At 39.3% G+C, this 24,264-nt stretch overlaps 1 protein-coding gene across 2 annotated transcripts in view; it reads right to left on the minus strand.

Moving 5' to 3' along the window:
* Nucleotides 1-24,011, minus strand: part of TNPO3 (transportin 3) — an 80,057-nt gene extending 56,046 nt beyond the window's left edge. The window contains exons 1-2 of one of the 2 annotated variants that reach the window (XM_045166454.1): nucleotides 23,521-24,011; nucleotides 9,273-9,432 (exon numbers count right to left, since the gene is read on the minus strand). Coding sequence is in view for 1 of the 2 variants with exons in the window: in XM_045166453.1 (XP_045022388.1) it covers nucleotides 23,521-23,640 (120 nt within the window). In the remaining variant the exon portion in view is untranslated. The remainder of the gene's footprint in view (nucleotides 1-9,272; nucleotides 9,433-23,520) is intronic. The other variant, XM_045166453.1, reaches the window with a different exon arrangement.
* Between the last annotated feature and the right edge of the window lie 253 nt (nucleotides 24,012-24,264).

Below are 24,264 nucleotides of genomic sequence, written 5' to 3' on the forward strand. Positions count from 1 at the left end.
AATCACCACTGTTAGAACACCTCAGAAATAATTGCTACAAGCAAGATTCATGGATAAGTGATAAAATACAACAAACTATCTCCCCAAAATATTCATTGGTTACTGTGGTGGTTTTAAATTCTTTGAAGTGAAAGTCACCCAGTCGTATCTGACTCTTTGCAACCCCATGGACTATATGGTCCATGGAATTCTCCAGGCCAGAATACTGGGGTGGGTAGCCTTTCCCTTCTCCAGGGGATCTTCACCAACCCAGGGATTGAATCCAGGTCTGCATTGCACTCAGATTCTTTACCACCTGAGCCACAAGGGAAGCCCTTAAATTCTTTAACATTTACTATTAAGAAAACTCAGACTACTACTCTGCTAGAGCGACAATGGAAAGAGGCCTAAGACTACATGGAAAGCAAATGAAGCCCAACTAAGTCAAGTCTTCCAGCCATTGCCACCAGAGTGTCAAGCATGTAACTGAAGTCATCTCAGAGTGCAGAAGAGTCCATCCACCAAATGAAGCCTCATGGAGAAGAATCATTCACAGAGCCCTGCTTGAATTTCCTCACGTTCATGACCTACAAAGGTATGAGATACAATGAAATGGTTTCTGGTTTAAGTCACAAAGTCTTGGGAGTTCAGGATAATTTGTTTCACAGTAGTAGATCATGAAGATAGACAATCAGACATTATGTGCTTCCTGTTGAAAGAGCAGATCACCACAAGGACAAAGGAACAAACCTGCACCTCATTAAGCCTCAGGATCCACGTGGCAATCTGCAGGAAATACACAGGAAAGTAGAACTGCATCCTAACTACGTAATAAACAAAATCAAGACTGTAGGGAAACTCAAGAGGTCAAATGACCCAGAGTCCTGTACAGAACAGGAAGAGAAAAAGATTAAGTCACTCAAAACATCTACCTTAATTCAACAAGTTATACATTTGCTTTGTGTGGTTTTTCTATATCTGTGTTTAAGAAACAGAACAAAACTCAGTACTGCTTATTAGATTAAACTAGTATGAAGTCCTTCTCTCTAGTGAAATCTGTCAACCCACCAGGTTAGAACCCTTGTGGAAAAGTGCATTGATAGTGCAGTGTCATGTTGTGCTTTAATCTGAATGGCAGAAACTAGCAAAAAACATCAATCGTATCTTTCTGATTAATATTTATCTCTATTTCTCTATAAATCTTATCTGTATTTCTGACAAATACCCTTATATCCTTAAAAATAGAGATCTCAAAAATGAAGGGCAGAACCAAAAGACAAAATAAAACAGAACAGCTATGTCCCTCTGCAGAACTGTTAACTTGGGTTTACGGATGCAAAGACTTATTTTTCAAGCACAGTTGATGATGTTTTAATATTATTTAACATGTCCTTTGGAACTGTCTTTAAGAATAAATATGAATTTGCAGCCCTAATATAAGGTATTCCCAAGGTATACATTTAAAAAATGAAGATGCAAATGTTATCATAAAATCCTTTTTGTAAAAATTTAAATTACATTTTTTTTTTTTGGAAAGCATAGTGAAGCTTTTTAATATATAGGAGTTAGTTTCATGCACTACATGCTCCCTAAACAATCTGAAGCTGTAACGTTCATAGCACTAATCAAGTAGCTCAACACTGGTTTTACCATACTAGCCAGCTTTACACCAATTTTCCAGCCAAAAACAAATAGAAAAAAATTAATTAAATATCAAAAGAACTAGTTTGAAGACATCAGAACTACCAAAACATCTAGAACATGAGCTACTGATTCCAGAAACAAGAAAGAGGAGAGTTCAGCCTAATATTTGGCTCTACCTCTCCCCTCAAGGCATTTATATATGTATTTGAAATGGAAGACAAGAGGCTTAAGAAGCTGAAGAGTTTTGGGGAATCTCACAAGAATAGGGAGATAAAAAGTGGAATTCAGAGCTCACCAAGGAAGAGGACTGGTCAATAGTCCAGATTTCCAGTTTGGGCCAGTACAGGAAACAGGAAATGTACCTCAAAAAGGCTAAAATTTCTCCAGGATAAACCAAATGTTAGGCCACAAAACTAGTCTTAATAAATGTAAAAAGGGAACTTCCTTGATGGTCCAGTGTTTAAGAATTCATCTGCCAATGCAGGGGATATAGGTTTGGTCCCTGGTCTGGGGTTCCACATGCTGCCAGGCAACTAAGCCTGTGCACCACAACTACTGAGTCTGTGCTCTAGAGCCAGCAAGCTGCAACTACTGAGCCTTCACGCCACAATGAAAGATGTGTACGATGCAACAAAGATCCCACGTGTGGCAACTAAGATGCCACACAAGCAAATAAATAAATAAAGCAAGATGAAATGAAACTGGAAATTAACAAAAGGAAAACTGGAAAATTCACAAATATGAAAAAACTAAATATCAATTATTGAACTACCAATGGGTCAAAGAAGGGAAATTAAGACATCTTGACAAATGAAAATGGAAATACAACATACCAAAACTTACATCCAAGATGGAGTGAAAACATGCTAAAAGGGAAATTCATAGCTATACATATATACTTAAATGAAAATAATATATCTCAAATCAACAACCTAATTTTATATCTTAAGGAACTAGAAAAAAAGGAAAAAGAAAAAACTAAGCCCAAAGCTAGAATAGGAAAGGAAATAATAAAGATTAGAACAAAGACAAATAGAACATAGAAAAACCATGATTTGATTCTTGAAAAAGATTAACAAAATTGACAAACCTTTCAAAGTGTTAGTCACTCAGTCATGTCCAACTCTTTGCGAGCCCATGGACGGTAGCCTGCCAGGCTCCAGGCAAGAATATTGGAGTGGGTAGCCATTCCCTTCTCCAGGGGATCATTCTGACCAAGGGATTGAACCCCGGTCTTCTGCATTACAGGTGAATTTTTTACTGTCTGAGCCACCTGGGAAGACCTTTAGCTAGATTTTAACTAAGAAAAAAGAAATGAAATGAAGGTAAAGACATTACTACTAATTTTACAGGAATAAAAAAGATGATAAGAAATACTATGAACTGTACACTAACAAGCTGGATAATCCAGATGAAATGGACAAAGTCCTAGAAATATACAATGTACCAAAAATGAATCAAGAAGAAACAGAAAATCTGTATAGACTATATTACTATAATTAGTGAACAGACTGAATCAGTAATCTAAACTTTCCAACAAAGAAAAGCCCAGATGACTTTATTGGTGAATTCTATCAAATATTTAAAGAAATAACACCAATCCTTCTCAAATTCACTCCAAAAACTGAAAAAGCGAGGAAACATTTCCCAATTCTATGAGGCCACCATTACCCTGATACCAAAGGCAGACAAAGATACTACAAGGAGAAAAAAAAAAAAAAAAAAACCTTACAAATCAACAATACCCCTTAAGAATACTGATGGAAAAAAAGAAAAAACTTAAATAGTAGAAAACCGAAATCTACAGTATACTAAAGAAGGAAACTGTCACAACATAAAGACTACATATGAAAAACCCACAATGAACATCATTTCGATGTTCAAAGACTGAAAACTTTTCAAAACTCTTAAAAAAACTTTAAAAAACTCAGGGACAAAAAGAAGATGCCCACTTCTATTCAGCATAGTACTGGAAGTTCTTAGTCGGAGCTATTAGGCAAGAAAAAGAAACAAAAGGCATTCCAATTGGACAACAAGAGGTAAAATGATCATTGCTAACATATGACATGATCTTTTATGTAGATAATACTCAAGATTCCCCACAAACCTATTAAAAATAATAAAGAAATTCAGCAAAGTTGCAAAATACAAAGTCAATACCCCCAAATCAGTTGTTTTTAATACTGACAATAAATAAGCTGCAGAGGAAATTAAGAAAACAACCACATATACAAGAGCTTCCAAAAAGGACAAAATATTCAGAAATAAAGCAAGTTGTTACACTGAAAACTACAAAATACTTGTGAAAGAAATTAAAGAAAACACTAATAAATGAAGACATTCTAAGTTTAAAGCTCAGACTTCCACAGTTGTTGAAACTGGCCCAAGTTCCCTACAGATTCAATGCAGCAGTAGCAGTGCTAGTCGCTCAGTCGTGTCTGCCTCTCTGCAACCCCACTAACTTGAGCCCGCCAAGGCTCCTCTGTCCATGCGGGAATACTGGGCTGGATTGCCATTCCCTTCTCCAGAGGATCTTCCTGACCCAGGGATCGAACCCAGGTCTCCTGCACTGTAGGCAGGAGATTCTTTACCATCTGAGCTACAGGGAAGATTCAGTGCAATCCCTATCAAAATCTAAGGGCTTTTTAGACTAAAGGAATCTGGTCCTATGATAAAATCCTGTCAGAAACAAAAGAAATTACCTCAGGAGAAAAACATCACTGATTATCTCAACTTTTCATGAACAATATATCCAGTATTTATCAAATAAAAGCAAAAGAGGGGGTTGGGGGTAGAAACAGACAATAGAAAATAACTTATCTAGATAATGGAATTATCAAATGAGAACTAAAATAACTGTGATGTCTCGATCAAAATGATAAAATTTAGTATCACCACTAATGGGACAAACAGATTTTAAGTGAGTCAATGTGATTCACTTTCACTGCTGAAAACAACAATTTTTCATTCATACAGAATTCTTCCAAAAACGGCTTAAGCTAAACACTATCACGAGAAAACAATGAGACAAAATAGTGAGTGGATCATATTAAGAACAAAGATAAAATGGGCCTGAATTTGTTTTTTAATATCACTATCATTTAAAAAAAAAAACAACAGGAAATTAAAGTGATGTAACAACTAAAAACAATGCATTATCCTTGAGTGGATCCTGTATTAGGGAAAATAAAATGTTTAAAAAGCAAGGAATCTGTCAAACAATTGGGAAAATTGAATATGGTTATGTATTTGATAACATAATTGTAGATCAATGTTCAATTTCTTTAATGTGACAATGATTTTAGTTTAGTAGAATGTCTTTGTTCTTACAAACAATATGCAAAAGTATTTAGGGATACAGCATTATAAAATCTGCAATTTACTTCTGAAAGATTCCAAAAGGGAGAAAAAGAAACAGAGAAAAAGCAAATGGGAACAGGCAGTTTGAGGAGAGAGCTTATTATGAATCAGTGTTCACAATACAATTCTTTCAAGTTATGAATTTTCAAAATAAACAGGAAAAATTAAGTAGCTGGTTAACATATTCAAGAAATTAGACATTTGGAATTTCCATTAAGAAATGGAATCTATAAAAAAAAAAAAGAAAGGGAAATAGTAGAATTGAAAAATGTTAACTGAAATTAGTACCCAAATGAAAGGGTTAAACAGCAAATTGGACAACAGAAAAAAAGATTACTATGCTAGTTCAGTTCAGTTCAGTCGCTCAGTCGTGTCCGACTCTTTGCGACCCCATGAATCTATGCTATGAAATATGAAATTCATGCTAGCATAACATGAATACTATGCTAGAAAATAGGTCAATAGAAAAATAAGACCTGAAGTACAAATTCAAAAAAGGATAGAAAGTAAAGAAGGGGAAGAATGTAAGTGACATATGGGATATAAGTGAAAAAATCTAACAAACATACAACTGAAACCTCAGGAGAAAAATGGAAAAAAAAAAGGGGGGGGGGGGTGCCGATATTTAAAGATAATGGCTGAGGAATTTCCAAACTGATAAAAGACGCCAAGCCACAGTTTAAGAAGCTCTGTAAACCCTAAGGACAGAAAAACCAGACCTAAGCACATCAAATAACACTGCTAAAAAACTGCTGAAGACAAAAAGGAAAATCTTAGAGGCCAGAGAAAAAGATATGTATTACCTTTAAAGAAACAGTTAATTAGACCAATAGCTGACTTGCCAACATAAAAAATGGGAATCAAGTATCAAGAAAATAATTGTCAGTTGGTTACTTACAGCAAAAAAATCCCTCCAAAATGCAACAAAATTTAGACACTTTGAGACCAAAAGAAAAAAAAAAGGAAGAAGAATAGGAAAGAGTTCATTACTAATAGAACAAAGAAGAAAATACTAAAACTAAAGGGTGTTCTTCAAGCAGAAAGAAAATAATTCTGGATGGAAACATGGAAATTAAGAAGGAATGAAGAATAATAATGGAAAGGCTAAGTATGTGAGTAAATATCTATGAACACTGATTATATAAAGCAACAATATCTCGTGGGGTTTAAAATAAATGAATCTACATGCCTGAGTGGAATTCCACATCCACCTAAGATGTAGAAAGTTGAAAAGAACACTGCTTTCCAGGTAACAATAAATAAAATCAAACACCATAGTAACTTTTCTTAAATGATCAGGAAGCTCAGTTCCCAGGACAAGCAAGTAAACTAAAAATTAAAGACACCTCTCCAAGGAGACAGAAGACAAGTGTTGGTTCAACTGTGGCAGAACAAAGAAGAGATGTGGAACACCAGACAACCAGGTAATCAAAGTTCAATTAAAATTATTAACAACTGATAAAGACTGAGGGTGGGCTAGTATGAACTATAAAATCCCTGAGACTCAGGGGGAATTCACACCACCCACAGGCTCTTACTCCTTGGAAGGAAAGTTATGACCAACCTAGATAGCATATTCAAAAGCAGACACATTACTTTGCCAACAAAGGTTCGTCTAGGCAAGGCTATGGTTTTTCCTGTGGTCATGTATGGATGTGAGAGTTGGACTGTGAAGAAGGCTGAGCGCCGAAGAATTGATGCTTTTGAACTGTGGTGTTGGAGAAGACTCTTGAGAGTCCCCTGGACTGCAAGGAGATCCAACCAGTCCATTCTGAAGGAGATCAGCCCTGGGATTTCTTTGGAAGGAATGATGCTAAAGCTGAAACTCCAGTACTTTGGCCACCTCATGCGAAGAGTTGACTCATTGGAAAAGACTCTGATGCTGGGAGAGATTGGGGGCAAGAGGAGAAGGGGACGACAGAGGATGAGATGGCTGGATGGCATCACTGACTCGATGGACATGAGTCTGAGTGAACTCCGGGAGTTGGTGATGGACAGGGAGGCCTGGCGTGCTGCGATTCATGGGGTCGCAAAGAGTCGGACACGACTAAGCGACTGATCTGATCTGATCTGCTCTGCTCTGCTCTGACAGGCTCTTATCCACGCAACTCCACCAAATATTCAGGAGAAAGAACCGGGATAGAGCAGGAAACCAGAGAAAACCTCTTTGGTGGCACAATCCTAGAGGACAGGAGTAGCCACAACTGCAGAAAGGATACAAAAAGCTCTGACTAGACCCTTCTCCTCTAATGAATAAAAGTCTTATTTGGTGTGGGAGGGGCAGCAAACCATGTCACACACCCCACCCCCGCAAGGCACACATTAAGTAAGGCCCACTGCTATTATACTAAGGGTAACAGAAGAAACCCTCCACCCTACAGGGCAGGGCACAAGGTCTAAGCCCATCATACTGTAATAAGAATACCACCACAGAGGTCTCCTACCACTAAAGTAAGGGTAAAAAAATTTATCCTGCACAAGACCCACCAGATGCAAGATAGAGCGTGAATGCCACAGGGGATGACAATCACTGAGAAAGCCCCACCAAGGAGAACACTGGACACTGGAGGTGCTGAAGACCATGGACCCCAGATGAGGGCAACAGGGAATGATGACCCTGTCCCCAACTCTCCCAAACAAATGCTAAACACATCATATTCAAACTCATGAAAGCCAGAGATAAAGAAAAATACTGGAGGAGAAATCCTTTTTCCTTACTACTGAGGTACCCTTGACTGCAACAGTTCAATTGTAGTACTTTATATTGTAATTATTTGGGCCTTTGTTCATCTTTTCTAATAGATTATAAGCTCTTCAAAAGGAAAAAGTGAAAGAGAAGTTGCTCAGTCGTGTCCGACTCTTTGCGAAGAACAACCTTAATTATTTCTGCGTTTTTCAAAACTTCCCTAGCCATAGAGCAATATAAAGAAATCTATATTAAATCAGGGGCTTCCCACGTGGCTCAGGGGTAAAGAATCCCTGCCAATGCAGAAGATGCAAGTTTCAATCCCTGGGTCAGGAAGATCCCCTAGAGTATTCTTGCCTGTATACCCACTTCAGTATTCTTGCCTGAAAAATCCCATGGTCAGAAGAGCCTGGCGGGCTATAGACCACAGGGTCGTAAATTATTGGACGCAAAGCACACACGCACATATTAAATTACTAAATATGAAGCAAAATGACAAGATGCTATCATCTCATAAACCTACAACACCTCTTTGACTTCCCCAACACAAAGCCTACTCTTTTGCTAGGCAGCTGGGATACTTACTGGATTGGGAGTAAATTGTTAAGAGCAGAATCCACAATGTTTAGAAAGTGAAAGAGCAAGAGAAAACAAGCAAACCAGTTCTTTACAGATAAAGAAAACAAGGGCCCTGAAAGGATGAGATGTTTTTCATTCAGAGTCCTCATTTGCCGAACTCTGCTTGCCTTTCTTGTATGGAGCCTTGGTTTTGTTTCCAATATATATTTTGCTTTAGCAATGAAATGAAGCTCAATATGTTCCTAACCAAAATCTGAAGATTTAAGAATCTCAGAAAAATCTCAGGGGAGGAAAACTTTAAAAGTCTTCCCTAAATGGGAATCTTTTCTAGAATGACCTTACTTTGAAATATTACCAGTATTTCTGAAACAGAAAAAAAAAAAAAGAGAGAGAGAGAAGCAGGTAATCTGAGGCAACTAAACCAAATATAAAATCTGCATCTTCTAATGCTCATTATGTTATCATAGTTTTTCGTTTTTTAACTAAACTCAGATGGCAGCTATATGTATTTCCTAGGACAATTCCTAGAAAATTCCCATACTGCTCCATGTGTAAATGTGTCAAGTGGAACCAAAGTAAAAAAAGAGCTGTCTTCTCATTTCAAGCATCCTTGTTTATCTTGATGCTGCCCCATCCACTGGTCAATGGTGCCTCTCTTTTCAAATATTTGTTCTTTGGAACAAGAATAAAAGACAAGAGTGACCTCTAAAGAACCCTGGGAAACTTGAATATCACAATCTTCTAAGTAAACTGTCAGTGAAAAATTACCCAGGATGATACTGCCAGTACTATATATTAAGAGGTCATAATTTGTCCCTTTATTTTGAATTCCAGGAGAGTTTAAAAATTGTTGGCATCCAAACAACAAGCAATCTTGTTTTAATCACTGAATCATTAAGAAAATGCAACCAAATCCTGACACAGTAGACCCTATAGTACACTGCTCACTGCTTTTCCCCTCTGCTAAGCTGCAGAAAGAAGAAAGGAAAAGGGATTCTTTACAAGGAGAGAATAAAGCACTTACACTTCATAGGACTTTCTAGCCACAGATGCCAGGTGCTACCCACTGAAATCCAGGCTTGAACTAAGCTCCACATTTCTGAAAGGACCATCTCAACCGAAGCCTGGGGCTCAGATCAGCAGGAGGAAGCTGCAGCTCCCACTAGCAGCACATTTCAAAGAGGCTGCAACAAGAGAACATTTTCCATTTAAGCAACTAATTCCAATCTTCCATTTCACAAAGCAGTAGCAGAACAGCCCTTTATATGAGTCTTTTCAAAAGACATTTCCATGACTATGTGATGAATATGAAACAGGCGATGGCCCAGCAATCCTTTGACTAACATGCTCCAAGTCTTTCATTATACTACTCAGCAGATCCTAAAAGTACTTGCTCTTTTTTTCTTTAATAGTCACGACTGCTCCAACTCATTTCTACAATAACAGTTCTGCTGTTATCAACAGAAACTGCTGAATCGACAGAAATCAATGAGCAGACCCTTAACAATGCAAGTCCACACCCAGATAGGGGCCTAAGGATTCATTAGCTGCCAAAAATCAGAAGCAGATTAGAGCTGGTAGTTAATCCTATACAAAAACTCCTCAAATTAAGTAGACTTACTCAGAATACTTCCCTGAAAACAGAAAAGTTCAAGCAAAGAGAAAATTACATTCTGGAAATAAAGATATTTCAATGGGGAAAACCCCAAATATTTCAATGGGATTTGAAAAGTAAGCATAAATGTGTCAGGTTGTTGTACTTTCTAAAAGCATTTCAATTAACGAATAATACATTTATTAAATGTTTATAGTATACTGGAAGGAGAGGAAGACTAGGTAAGAGTACAGTAAAAAGAACCCTTAAAAAACACTGTCAACAGACAATGTAACATTTTAGACATATGACCTGTAACAATATAGTATAGAGCTAGAAAATCAAAATTTCCCAAATCAAGAAAAAATCATTTTCATGAGACAGGTAAGGAACAAACTAGTTTTATTAATCTGAAAAAGAGAAAGTATTTTTTAAGTCAGTCAACTATCTTAAGGTTTTGTATCTAATCCATTATGAAACTTTTACAAATTTAAGACAAACTGCTAGGTCTGTCACAAGTTACTTTCTAATGGTTTTCTTAGACAGTGAGGAGAGAAAATGATATGAATGGATATTTAAAAAATATAAGCTATAAGCTTATATTTTATAGCTCTCAAAAGATAACCATCACTACCTAAAACTGTTATCTTTCAAAATAATTTGTTTTGCAAGATGGCCTGAAATACAGAAACTATGATGAAATGAAACTTAGCTAATACCTTCACCACAGCAGTAATGAGTAAACAATTCCCAACTCCAAACACAGAGCCTAAGTGAAAAATAATCATAAAGCCCTTAGTGAGCTCCCAGAACCATAAAATACCCATGTTTGCATAAACAACTACTTTTCTAGAAGCAAAAAAGCTCATTTATAGAGATAAGTTCAGTCAATTTACATTTCCACAGCCATCCCCATAATAACCGAACAGATAATTAAAAGAGAGACATTATTTCCCTTATGGGAGGGAAGAGATTCCTGGCTAAAAATAATTATTTAAAACATCAAAAGCTACTCAAATTCCAAAAGAAACACTCAAACACTGTTCAAGACAATTTTGGAAGACTGTGGTGCCCATATTTTCACTCTATCTTGATCTCATTGAGAGGAATCAGGAAGACCAAATGACTACACCCACTGCACATTGTGGTCTCCTCAGTTTCTGATTAAGTTCAAGTGTTTCTGGGACAAGCATTTCAAACAGTCCTGAGTTATAAAATAAACTTTGTCAAATAAACTTTGGCTCAAATCTGTAGCAGTTGGTCACATATATTATGATACTGAGAAATTTTGCCAATATTTTTTCCCAACAACTATAAAGAATTCCTATCCAAATTAAAAACCCTAAGTCACCTATACATGTGACTATTAACCCTCAAGACTGGCCCTGAAAAAACATATGTCTGGATCTGTAAGATCAACTTGGGTTAGGAGTGACTGAGCGTACATTTCTTGAAAATCAATTCACTGTGGACCTTAATAATTACACTGGGCCACCCTGCTTTAAAAGTAGAAAATGCCAAGCTTGAAACCATTTCAAGCAAATCAGTAGCCCATACGAGGGGTTCCTAAAAACTGAACATATGGGAAATGGATTTCCTTTAATCACTGGTCTCCATTCCTGCCTATCTGAACAAGTTTTTTTTATAACAACTCATATAAACCTGAAGAATGAGAGTACTATTAGACATAACTAAGCTACACTAATACCCTGCTGAAGATTCAAGTTTTTTAACCATGTAGAAATATGAGATGCTAGCTTAAGGTTTAATAAAAAATGCATTATAGTGTCAGAAAACTCTGAATGCTTATGTAAAAATATATACCTTTTTAGGACTAGTTCTAAGTATATTCTTCTGCTTTAGGGTCATATGTATAAAGGGTATTAATAATGGCTGAGACAGAAAATACAAGTAACAATTAATACAGAGAAAAACTGAAAAGAAGAGTGCTTTGGGCTTGGGGGGAAAAAAAAAGTAAAAAACATGTAAACTCTGTTAACAGAAATTTCTTACCAAAAGAAAAAAAATACAAATTTAATAATATTTTCATTTTGAGAAGTCTAACCAGAAAGAGGAAAAAATTAAATTGATACTTTCAAGGGTTTCTGCACGCCAAACACAACAAAATTATTCCCATTAGCAGTACTGTGAACTTCCAATAAAGAGAAATAAACTTCTCTCTAGAACTTCACCGGTTTAAAACACTCTCTGGTAATATTTCAGTACCAGGGTACACGGTAGGGCAATACAGGACAGACAGTCCGAGCAAGCTCAACTTTCTAAGAATTACATCTGTTTTTAAGTTCAACAGAGCTTATGAGACTTCTCTAGTGGTCCAGCAGCTAAGACTCCGAGCTTCCACTGTAGGAGGCATGGGTATCTGGTTGGAGAACTAAGATCCTGTATGCCACACAGTGCAGTCAAAGAAATGGGGAGGGGGGAAGAGTCTAAAATTCTATAAAATCTAGAAAATAGCATGTCGGTTCCTCAAATAAAAAACAAAAAACACAGAATTACAATATGATCCAGCAACTCCCCTTTTGGTGATATACTCAAAAGAATTAATAGAAGGGATTCCAAAAGATATCTCTACACCTGTGCTCATAACAGCATTATTCATAATAGCCAAAACGTGGAAGCTACCCAAGTGTGTACCAACAGATGAATGGATAAACAATATATGGTATATACATACATTCTTATTCAGCCTTAAAAAGGGATGAAATCCATCTACAACATGGATGAACCCTGAAGGCATTAAGTGAAACATGCCAGTCACAAAAGGACAAATACTGTAGGATTCTACTTATATGAGGTGCCTCGAGTAGTCAAGTTCATGGAGACAAACAGCAGAATGGTGGCTGCCAGGGACTATGGGGAGAAATGGGGAGTTAGTTAACCATATTTAATGTGTACAAATTTTTCAGTTTTATAATACGAGAAAAGTTCTGGAGATGGATGGTGGTGATGGCTGTACTGTATTATTCTATTCATAAGGTACTTGGAGTAGTCAAATTTATAGAGGAAAAAAAGCAGAATGGTGGTTACCAGGAGTTGAAGAGAGGAGGGGATGGAGAATTATTCTTCAACAGGTACAGAGTTTTAGTTTAGAAAGATGAAAAATTCTAGAGATAGCACTGATTGTTGTTCAGTCACTAAGTCATGTCCACTCTTTGCAATCCCATGGACTACAGAACCCAAGGCTTCCCTGTCCTTCACTATCTCCCAGTTTGTTCAAACTCATGTCCATCAAGTCGGTGATACCCAAACATCTCATCCTCTGCCACCCCCTTCTACTTTTGCCTTCAATCTTTCCCAGCATCAGAGTCTTTTCCAATGAGTCGGCTCTTCACATTAGGTGGGCAAAGTATTGGAGCTTCAGCATCAGTCCTTCCAAAGAATATTCAGGACTGATTTCCTTTAGGATTGACTGGCTTGATCTCCTTGTTGTCCAAGTGACTCTCAAGAGTCTCCAGCACCATAATTCAAAAGCATCAATTTTTCAGTGCTCAGCCTTCTTTATAATCCAACTCTCACATCCATACATGACCACTGGAAAAATCATAGCTTTGACTATATGGACCCTTGTTGGCAAAATGATGTCTCCATTTTTTAATATGCTGTCTAGGTTTGTAGCACTGATTAACTTTCTAATATTTTGCATGTTTTGAAATGTTTATTTTTATATGATTATATTTAAAATTTTAGTAAAGACAGAGAATGAGATAGTTGGATGATATCACCGACTCAGTGGACATGAGTTTAAGTAAACTGCAGGAGTTGGCGATGGACAGGGAAGCCTGGTGTGCTGCAGTCCATGGGGTCACAGAGTCAGACATGACTGAGCAACTGAAATGAACTGAAATAAAACTATATTGATCATGTTGTGGTGATGGTTGCACAACAACATGAATGTACCTAATACCACTGAACTATATACCTAAAAATAGTTAAAATGTTAAGTTAGAAAATGTAGCAGTGGGACTTCTCTGGTGGTCCAGTGGCTAAGACTCTGTGCTCCCAATACAGAGGGCCTGGGTTCAATCCCTGGTCAGGGAACTAGATCCCACATGCTGCAACGAAGATCAAAGATCCTAGATCCTGTGTGCTGCAACTAAGACCCAGTGCAGCCAAATAAATAAATATTTTTTAGAAAATGTAGTAGTGCCCTGGTAATTTTATATTCTGTTTCAAACCATGGACTGGTCCAAAGCCTGGGAAGATGAGAAATAAACTAATCAAAATACAGATGAATGTCACCAGATAATAGACTACAATGGCCACAGAAATACCATCACAAATCTTCATTCATAAGCTCCAATACAACAAGGATGTGAAATGACTATATTTGCACTGTCCAAGACTTGGAATGTGGCAATGCAAATAAGGCACTGATTTTAACTTTAATTAGCTCAAATTTAAATAGCCACATTAGCCATATGGGTAATGGCAATCATATTAGACAATGCAACCAGACTGGTACACTATTATATTCAGTAGAAAGGTCTTTGGTTTTTACCACTTATATACTCCCATTTTCCAGCAATGCAAAGCATTCAGTATTCCTATATTCACTGAACTGACCCCACAGAAGTAATACAGGAACATTTTCTATTTTCTGGAAAGTTTGCCTTTAGAAAACAGGTTTCATAGTCACTTGACTGGAAGATGAGAGCAGAAGCATTAAAAGATTTCTAGATTTTCAGGTGAATCAAATCAATGACTGCATTGCTAGGGGAAAAATCAAAGATTCTAGGTTTTAGAACTAAAAAGAATCAAGAAACTCCAAAGAGGAAAATTACTAGGAAAGAAGTTTGAAACTGATACTCCATGACCCATGACTTTCCAGATATATTTAGAAGAAAATTCTCAAGGCTATGTGATAAACCAATGCCAACTTAGTGTATCAGAGCATGATTCGATTCCAGTTGATTTATGTCTTTGGATTCTTTTCATCAACCCCTTTTCAGTCTAGAGAGTGAACTAGGAAACTTCTGAGATAACCTCTAATCCACAGACTGTCTCCATAAAGGTAGTTTCCTTCTTCTAATCTAAGTTAAAAATTTAGAACAAATGAGTAGCACAGTTTATTAGCCCTATAAAGAGATGGTCTTTCCTTCCAATACTACACCTTCTACTCATTTTGGTTACTTAGAGGTAAACAAAGGAAAGTAAGTATTCAAAATAGTCCATTGTTAAATAGGCTTCCTTTAAAATGTCTCACAATAATTTTCTTTCTTTAAAAACACTCTAAAGATAATCAGTGATATCTGCCTATCACAAACACAAAAACATGGCTCTCAGTTGTTTCCAAGAATTTTGGTGAAAAAAAGTTACAAGTAATGACAGTAGATTCTTCTGAAAGTGGCTACTTTATACAAATCTCAGAGAAAGAAAAGATATTAATGTGTGGCATGGGCAGAACCATAAAGAAATTACACCTTTATACCAAATCTACTGTCCCTAGGGTCCATTAAAACTATACTAAATGGCTCTAAGTTTAGTAAAGTATGGGGTTGAGGGAAGTAAAGACAATAGTCTTTCAAAACATCTATTATTCAAAGCGGTTTTGAAACAAACCAGGTAGATTCTATTCCTTACCAATTTAATTTTTCTTGTTATTTTCTTAGGGACTATACAGTTTTGGATGCTACTTTATATGGTATAATTTTAGTTACCACATCTTCTGTTTTTAACTAAAGTAGATTTTTTTTTTTTGGTGGGGGGCGGAGGGGGGTCACCATGTGGCTTATGGGATCTCAATTCCCCAACCAGAGATTGAACCCTGGGACCCTCTGAAGTGAAAGCACACAGTCCTAACCACTGAACCGCAAAGGAATTCTTTATCAATTTCAAACTGAAAATTAAAACCTTATAATACTACACTAGCATGATTTCTTACTACACTAAAACACTTTTTACTTAAAATGTCACTTAGTGATCACTTCAAGACAGGATAGTTGTGGCAAAAAGTTCTCCTTTTCTGTACTCAAGTCGTTCAAAGTATAAAATGGGGGTAATAAAAACTTATCTCATAAAGATTGTTCTTTTAGAAGATTCGAAAGACTGAAAACAGGAGGCTGAGTAATATTGTTTATTTTCAGTTACCCACGGATATGTTAGAGAAACACAGCAAAAATAAATGAAATTCATAGATAAAGACAAATCTGAGTCATCCAACTGCCCCTTTGGAGATGCTACAAGCAGCTATGCGTTCAAGAACATTTTTAAGAACCTGTGTGTGTCAGGCATCTTGATCATTTAATAATCTTGGTTTATTCCTTCAACTATGAGTATCAGATTATATAAACTGAATACATAATACAGATATAGATTATAATATATATACAATCTATATCTATATTATATAGTCTATTAGGGCAGACAAAACAAGTTTTCAAAAAGGTAAAAACATGATAAATGCAATTAAAGTGCTTTAGGTGTTGGGGCAGGGGCGGAAATGAATTTCAGCAGAAGAGAATCAGTTAACACTTTAGACAGAATTTAAGCTAGGTTTTGAAAAGATGGTTAATTTCTTCATTTGAAGATAGGACTGGGAAAAAGTAATAGGTAAGCACAAAGGTAAGGAAAAAATCAATCATAAAATCAGACAAAGGTAGCATTTCCCCCCTCCTTCCCCTCCAAAAAACCCATCTGGTTTCTTTGAGATACTACAGCTGTGTGAGTGCTGATGCGAAAAGACCCAGTAAAGAGGGAGTTTGAGGATACAAGTAAGACATAGGATAATCAAAAGATCAAGGTTCCTGAGAATTCAGAAAATAAGATGCAGAGCACCGCGATCTGACAGAAGCAACTGGATACACATGCTCAAGTTCTTCAAATCAGACATGAAGGGATGGTGGTATATTGAAGAAAGAGGAGAATGACAGTGCTTGAAAAATACAAGACCTAACAAAGAAAAGGGCCAGTCAATGGAATAAGATTTTGATAAAATTCAAGAACTAAGTAAGACTTCTTAACTCAATCAAACTGACTGAAACATCAGTTTGCCTGAGGGTTCCTTCCAAAGTTAGAGTAAAAAGTTTTTCCCCCTCCAAAGGTGAGGGAACCCATAAGAACACAGAATGCAAACATAAACAATATTAACAAAACTGTGAAAACTAGAAAGCACACACACACACACACACGTGCGCGCACACATGCTCAGTTATCTTTGGGACCCCGTGGACTGTAGCCCACCAGGCTCCTCTGTCCATGGAATTTTCCAGGCAAGAATACTGGAGTGTGTTGCCATGTCCTACTCCAGGGAATCTTCCTGACACAGGGATTGAACCTTCATCTCCTGCATCTCCGGAAATGGCAGGTGGATTCTCTACCACTGCATCACTGGGGAAGCCCCAGAAAGCTAATGGGTGGGTGTTAACCCTCTGAGCAGGTCTGAGAAAGTGGAAATTTGCCTGCGGGCAGGGAGGGAAGAAGGGATAAGCATGGTGGAAGCCAAGGGGGCAAACTGTAGGAAATCAACCCTAAATATTAATTGGAAGGATTGATGCTGAAGCTCCAATACTGTGGCCACCTGATGTTAAGAGCAGACTCATTGGAAAAGTCCCTGATGCTGGGAAAGAATGAGGGAAGGGGGAGAACGACAGAGCATGAGATGGTTGGATGGCATCACTGAATCAATGGACATGAGTTTGAGTAAACTTCAGGAGACACTGAAGGACAGGGAGTCCTGGCATGCTGCAGTCCAAGGGGGTCACAAAGAGCCAGACATGACCCAGTGACTGAACAACAACAACAATAAAGGGGGCAAACTCCCTGATTTGCAAAATCCCAGAAAAGCTCAAGAATTGCAAATACTGAGGTACATCTGAAGAAAGAAACAGAAAACAGAACAAATGGAACAGAAAACAAAGAAATGGGTTCAAAAACCTTTGCCAGCAGTTTAGTTTCCTAGATTTTCTCCCTGACTCTTGAGGGACCAGGATACTATAACTATCCTCTCACCATCACAAAAACTCAAGGTTTAGTTTGGAGACACTACAGTAGAACTCTGGACTTTTGGACAACAGGCTCACCTATGGATGGGAGTATCATACTGAAAATAGATTAAATAAAGTCTATATACTCAGTGGTGAGATCCATCCTCCAGCTGATTCTCCCATATGCCACCAGCAGGCTAGTTTATAACTCCCCACCCCCACCCAGGAGAACACCAGAGAACTCTCAGAGGAAAAAAAGTGATCCAAGAAAAAAGACCAACAAAGTCAATGAGAAAGAAGAGATGACGGTTCCCTTTTATATTATCTGTCAAATCGGGGAGTAATCCAAAAAAAGATCATGGGATCCACGATTCAGTGCATCCAATACAAGAGAACAGAACTCCCTTAAGATGGTGAGATCCCAGGACAATAATTATGCAACAGACCTGGAGAGCAACCAGATCAGATTGGAGCAGGAAGACAGAGGGCTCTCAGGGAAGGTTTTCTTCCAACAAAAATGGAAACAGATTACCAGTGTGAACATACTAAGAGGATATTTACACCTACTAACAGAGTTTGGGATGGATTACTGTAGATACACAGAAAATAAAGCAAACGTTAAAAAAAAAGAAAAAAATTTTCACCAAAATTGCACAAAAAGAAATTATCATGGTATATATGTTTCATGATTCACAATAGGTAATGATATGACCAAAAATGTGGTACCTATGTTAGAGTAATGGGGTATGAAGAAGTGAAAGGAGCCTAAATCTTCATCTTTCATAAGAGAAAGTCTATATAAGACTGCTCTCTTTTTATCCTAAATCTTGTAAAACTATTTCCATTTTATAACTTTTAGAAAGTTTTCAAAGTCTGGTTTCAAACTTATTTTAACAATAATACCTTGTTATTAAGCTAATAGTTAATAACCTTAATTTTTATAAAAATTAAAATTATGTTAAGACTTCAAAAAACCAAAAAGTACTATATCACAGTATTTGAGATTCTTGAATCAGCAAAATAGAAGAATTTCAGAATGTTATGTGATCAGAGCTCAAGGTGTGAGTCAGTGATTTGGGGGGTTGGTGATTTTTTTTAGCAATGACAAGATCCAAGATGTGATTGTGTGACCAGGTAACTGAGAAAAAGAAGTAAGGGAATTAAGAAGCCAATGTGTTAGCTGTGTTAGCTGAATTGTAAAATGATGATGTGTGACTGTGCTATTTTCCAGGTCCACTTTTCCACTCTTCACTACCATGTTTTCTGCCCCAGTGTGCTTGACCTCTATGGAACAGATCAACAGGTTCCTGAGCTCCCTAGTTAAGGGTTGGGTTTGCCCAATGGGGAATCCCAAGAGGAAGTTAGGAGAATAAAGTGTAGATATTTATTCCTCCAACTTCCTCCCTGCAACATCACCTCAAGACGGCTGCTGCTGCTAAGTTGCTTCAGTCGTGTCCGTGTCCGACTCTGTGCGACCCCATAGACGGCTGCCCACCAGGCTCCCCCGTCCCTGGGATTCTCCAGGCAAGAACACTGCACTGGGTTGCCATTTCCTTCTCCAACGCACAAAAGTGAAAAGTCAAAGTGAAGTCACTCAGTTGTGTCCGACTCTTCGCAACCCCATGGACTGCAGCCTACCAGGCTCCTCCGTCCATGGGATTTTCCAGGCAAGAGTACTGGAGTGGGGTGCCATTGCCTTCTCCTTCAAGATGGCTAGGGCCCTTCAAATGAAAACTACCATTCCTCTCAAGGCAGTCAACTCCATACTCCTCTTGAGAGCTCAAGAAGTAACCACTCCCTATCTTATTTCTTATGGCTTAGGGCTATTAACAGTTTGGCTACAGGTTTCCATATTATCTTTAATGGCACATTATATCCGCATCTTTATAAATAGTACCTTTAAAAAAACAAACCCTTCTCAAATTAGCCTATTTCACGTTTGCATCTGTTTCTGTTGGGACCTGACTGACTGTAAACAGTGATGATGATGATGATGGTGAAGACGCAGGGCTGTTATAGAGACTCAGTTCAGTTCAGTCACTCAGTCATGTCCGACCCCACTGACTGCGGCATGCCAGGCCTCCCTGTCTATCACCAACTCCCGGAGTCTACCCAAACTCACGTCCATTGAGTCGGTGATGCAATCTAACCATCTCTTCCCCTGTCGTCCCCTTCTCCTCCCACCCTCAATCTTTCCCAACATCAGGGTCTTTTCAAATGAGTCAGCTCTTCGCATCAGGTGGCCAAAGTATTGGAGTTTCAGCTTCAAAATGAACACCCAGGACTGATCTCCTTTAGGATGGACCGGCTGGATCTCCTTGCAGTCCAAGGGATTCTCAAGAGTCTTCTCCAACACCATAGTTCAAAAGCATCAATTCTTCAATGCTCAGCTTTCTTTATAGTCCAACTCTAGCATCCATACATGACCACTGGAAAAACCATAGCCTTGACTAGATGGCCTGTGTTGACAAAGTAATGTCTCTGCTTTTTAATATGCTGTCTAGGTTGGTCACGGAGAAGGCAATGGCACCCCACTCCAGTACTCTTGCCTGGAAAATCCCATGGACGGAGGAGCCTGGTAGGCTGCAGTCCATGGGGTCGCGAAGAGTCGGACACAACTGAGCGACTTCACTTTGACTTTTCACTTCCGTGCATTGGAGAAGGAAATGGCAACCCAGTGCAGTGTTCTTGCCTAGAGAATCCCAGCGATGGGGGAGCCCGGTGGGCAGCCGTCTATGGGGTCACACAGAGTCAGACACGACTGAAGTGACTTAGCAGCAGCAGGTTGGTCATAACTTTCCTTCCAAGGAGTTGCTGCTGCTGCTGCTAAGTCACTTCAGTTGTGTCCGACTCTGTGCGACCCCACAGACGGCAGCCCACCAGGCTCCCCTGTCCCTGGGATTCTCCAGGCAAGAACACTGGAGTGGGTTGCCATTTCCTTCTCCAATGCATGAAAGTAAAAAGTGAAAGGGAAGTCGCTCAGTCGTGTCTGACTCCTAGCGACCCCATGGACTGCAGCCTACCAGGCTCCTCCGTCCATGGGATTTTTCCAGGCCAAGAGTACTGGAGTGGGGTGCCATTGCCTTCTCCATTCCAAGGAGTAAGCGTCTTTTAATTTCTTGGCTGCAGTCACCATCTGCAGTGATTTTGGAGCCCAAAAAAATTAAGTCTGTCACTGTTTCCCCATCTATTTGCCATGAAGTGATGGGACCAGATGCCATGATCTTAGTTTTCTGAATGTTGAACTAGTGGAAAGTAAATAGCTTATATTTAAGTAGCAATTACTAACATATTTCGAGTTATAGGTTTCAAGAACTTTGTTAAGCTCTTTGCAGGTATTAACTTAAACATTACAAATATTCCATGGCAGCAAAAATTTTTTTGTCTGGTTCATTTCCATATACCAACACCTAGTAGCTGGTACATGGTAAGCAGTCAAACACTGATTTAAAATACAATAAGCAGGTTTGGTAAAGAAGAGCTGGCTTTTGGTGTGATGAAGCATTTCTCCTACTTTTACTTTGAAAACTTTAAGATCAGGGACATGTGGCTTCCCAGATCACAGTACAGTCCAGTTCAGTTCAGTCGCTCAGTCGTGTCCAACTCTTTGCGACCCCATGAACTGCAGCACGCCAGGCCTCCCTGTCCATTACCAACTCCTGGAGTTTACCCAAACTCAAGTCCATTGAGTCGGTGATGCCATCCAACCACCTCATCCTCTGTCGTCCCCTTCTCCTCCCGGACTCAATCTTTCCCAGTATCAGGGTCTTTTCAAATGAGTCAGCTCTTTGCATCAGGTGGCCAAAGTATTGGAGTTTCAGCTTCAACATCAGTCCTTCCAATGAACACCCAGGACTGATCTCCTTTAGGATGGACTGGCTGGATCTCCTTGCAGTCCAAGGGACTCTCAAGAGTCTTCTCCAACACCATAGTTCAAAAGCATCAATTCTTTGGTGCTCAGCTTTCTTATAGTCCAACTCTCACATCCATACATGACCACTGGAAAAACCAGAGCCTTGACTAGACAGACCTTTGCTGACAAAGTAATGTCTCTGCTTTTGAATATGCTACCTAGGTTGGTCATAACTTTCCTTCCAAGGAGAAAGTGTCTTTTAATTTCATGGCTGCAATCACCATCTGCAGTGATTTTGGAGCCCAAAAAAATAAAGTCAGCCACTGTTTCCCCTGTTTCCCCATCTATTTCCCATGAAGTGATGGGACCAAATGCCATGATCTTAGTTTTCTGAATGTTGAGCTTTAAGCCAACTTTTTCACTCTCCTCATTCACTTTCATCAAGAGGCTCTTTAGTTCTTCACTTTCTGCCATAAGGGTGGTGTCATCTGCATATCTGAGGTTATTGATATTTCCCAGATCACAAAAACTAACTAAACACTAAGACCCCTGGTGGCTTCTTCAGTGGTAAAGAATCTATCTGCCTGCCAATACAGGAGAAGCAGGCCCAATCCCTGAGTCTAGAAGATTCTCTGGAGAAGAAAATAGAAACTCACTCCAGTATTCTTCTTGCCTGGGAAATCTCATGGACAGAGGAGCCTGGCAGGCGACAGTCCTTGAGGTCGCAAGAGTCAGATTCAACTTAACAACTAAACAACAACAACAACTAAGACCATATAAGAACGATTTTCTTATGTAGCCTACAATGAGTTATATTCCTTTCTCCTCTCATGTGGTCATCCAGGACTTGAGTTTCCGGTTTTTTTTTTTAAGTGTAATATGCAAAGTCAAGGTAGCCAATTTTAAAATACTTATTATGCACTTACAGCCAAGGAGCCCTCAAAAGGGCAGAGCATCTTTAAGTACTAGTTTTGAGTTTTAAAAAAGAAATGGGAAGGGAAGGGGCAAATTTAAAAATATGCTTAGGCGTATGAAATGCAAAAATAATAAAGGTAAAGTCAACAAGATCACCAAGTATACATACCCACACAGACTTAAAGCAAAGCAAAGGTAAGTGGGAAAATCAGGGGAGGAAGCATAATGCACGTGATTCAAATGCGCAAAATACAATGCATATAATAGGTTGCAATAAATTAATCCCCTCATTGGATGCTGACACGATTTTCTGTAATAATCAAGGCAGCTTTGATATCTATATCTTACAAAGAAGGTAAAACTCAGGAGAAAGATAAGATTAGAGAACTGCAAAGATTTTCTGAAACCAAAATTGATTTTTTTTATGTTGCGCTCCAAAACACAAGAAAAACTCACGTGGATAAGGATCGAGAAACGTGCGAAGCTACGAGAATACAATACTCAAACTAGAGTGAAGAGCAGCAAAGAACAGTTAAGGTGTAAGCTACGACTGGAAAGGAATTACCGGACGTAACACCTAGACATCGAAGAGAGACGGATAAAGCATCCTTAGAAGATGGAGAAAGACCGGGATCGGATTTGGTTGAAGAAAGACAAAACGGAAAAGCAAGGCCTAAGAAGCAAGTAGCAGCAAGTGTAAAACTTAAGAGGAACAGATCGAAGCCACAAGCAAGAAGTATAGGACTTACAAATCACATTCTACGGGGAGGGGAAAGGGCCACTTCGCGATCGACCAGTGCAACTAGTTTCCGAAAAGCGGCGGCGATGCAGGTTCGCAGCCCCACCCCGCGGGAGCAGCTCCTCCCCAAGGAAGACCTCACAAGGCCAACCGCTGGACTCCAGCTCGAGCCTAGGTCCTATCCCGCCCTTGCCCCGCGGCGCAGAACGGCCTCTCCCGGCCCCTCACCGAACGCTGCAGCTCCCCAAGCCAAAACGAGGCGCGCTCCTTTCCGCTGGGATCTGGGTCGTGGTACAGCGCCTGCACTGCCTGGTACACGAGCTGTAGTGTCGGCTTTGCTCCTTCCATGGTGGTAGCGGTGGTGGCGGCAGCGACGGTTCTGGCTCTTCTCCCGAGGCTCCTCCGATTGCTCCGCCCTCGCGCTTCCTCACTGTGTCGGCCACGGCCGCTCCCTGACTGGCGCCATCTCCTCTTTGGCCGTTACCAGGGCAGATGGGTTCCTCGTGGAAGTTACCCCCTCAGAAACACAGGTTAGATTGTATTCAAGTTCCTGGTCGTTTTTCCGATCTTCCCACAAGACTCCACACTTCTGAATCCAGACGCCGGTGCTAGCTTCCTGACCTGCTGACTTGCCCTCCGAAGGCTGTCCCGGCAAGACAGAGACCACGAAGCTTACCTCAACAGCTTTACCCGGACCGGAAGCAGCAGCACCAAAATCTTTGGCACACTTCCGTCTGGTGCGTTGTAAACGGCCTCCGTGCCGGCACGCCTCCTCTTTTCTCCCCGCCCCCTCCCGGAAGTGACCCTACAGGGAAAGGAGCCGGTAAGAAGTGGATCTCTTCATTTCTTGCTTGGGACTGGAGCTCTGCGATCCTCGTGGCGCGCACACCTGTACAGCTTTCCCCTCCTTGGCAATGGATCCGAGGTCTTTCTTCCCCCTTCTGACTTTTTCAGGCCTTCCCAGAGAATCCT

The sequence above is a fragment of the Bubalus bubalis genome, chromosome 8 (genome assembly GCF_019923935.1).
Source record: "Bubalus bubalis isolate 160015118507 breed Murrah chromosome 8, NDDB_SH_1, whole genome shotgun sequence".
NCBI classification, from domain to species: Eukaryota; Metazoa; Chordata; class Mammalia; order Artiodactyla; family Bovidae; genus Bubalus; species Bubalus bubalis.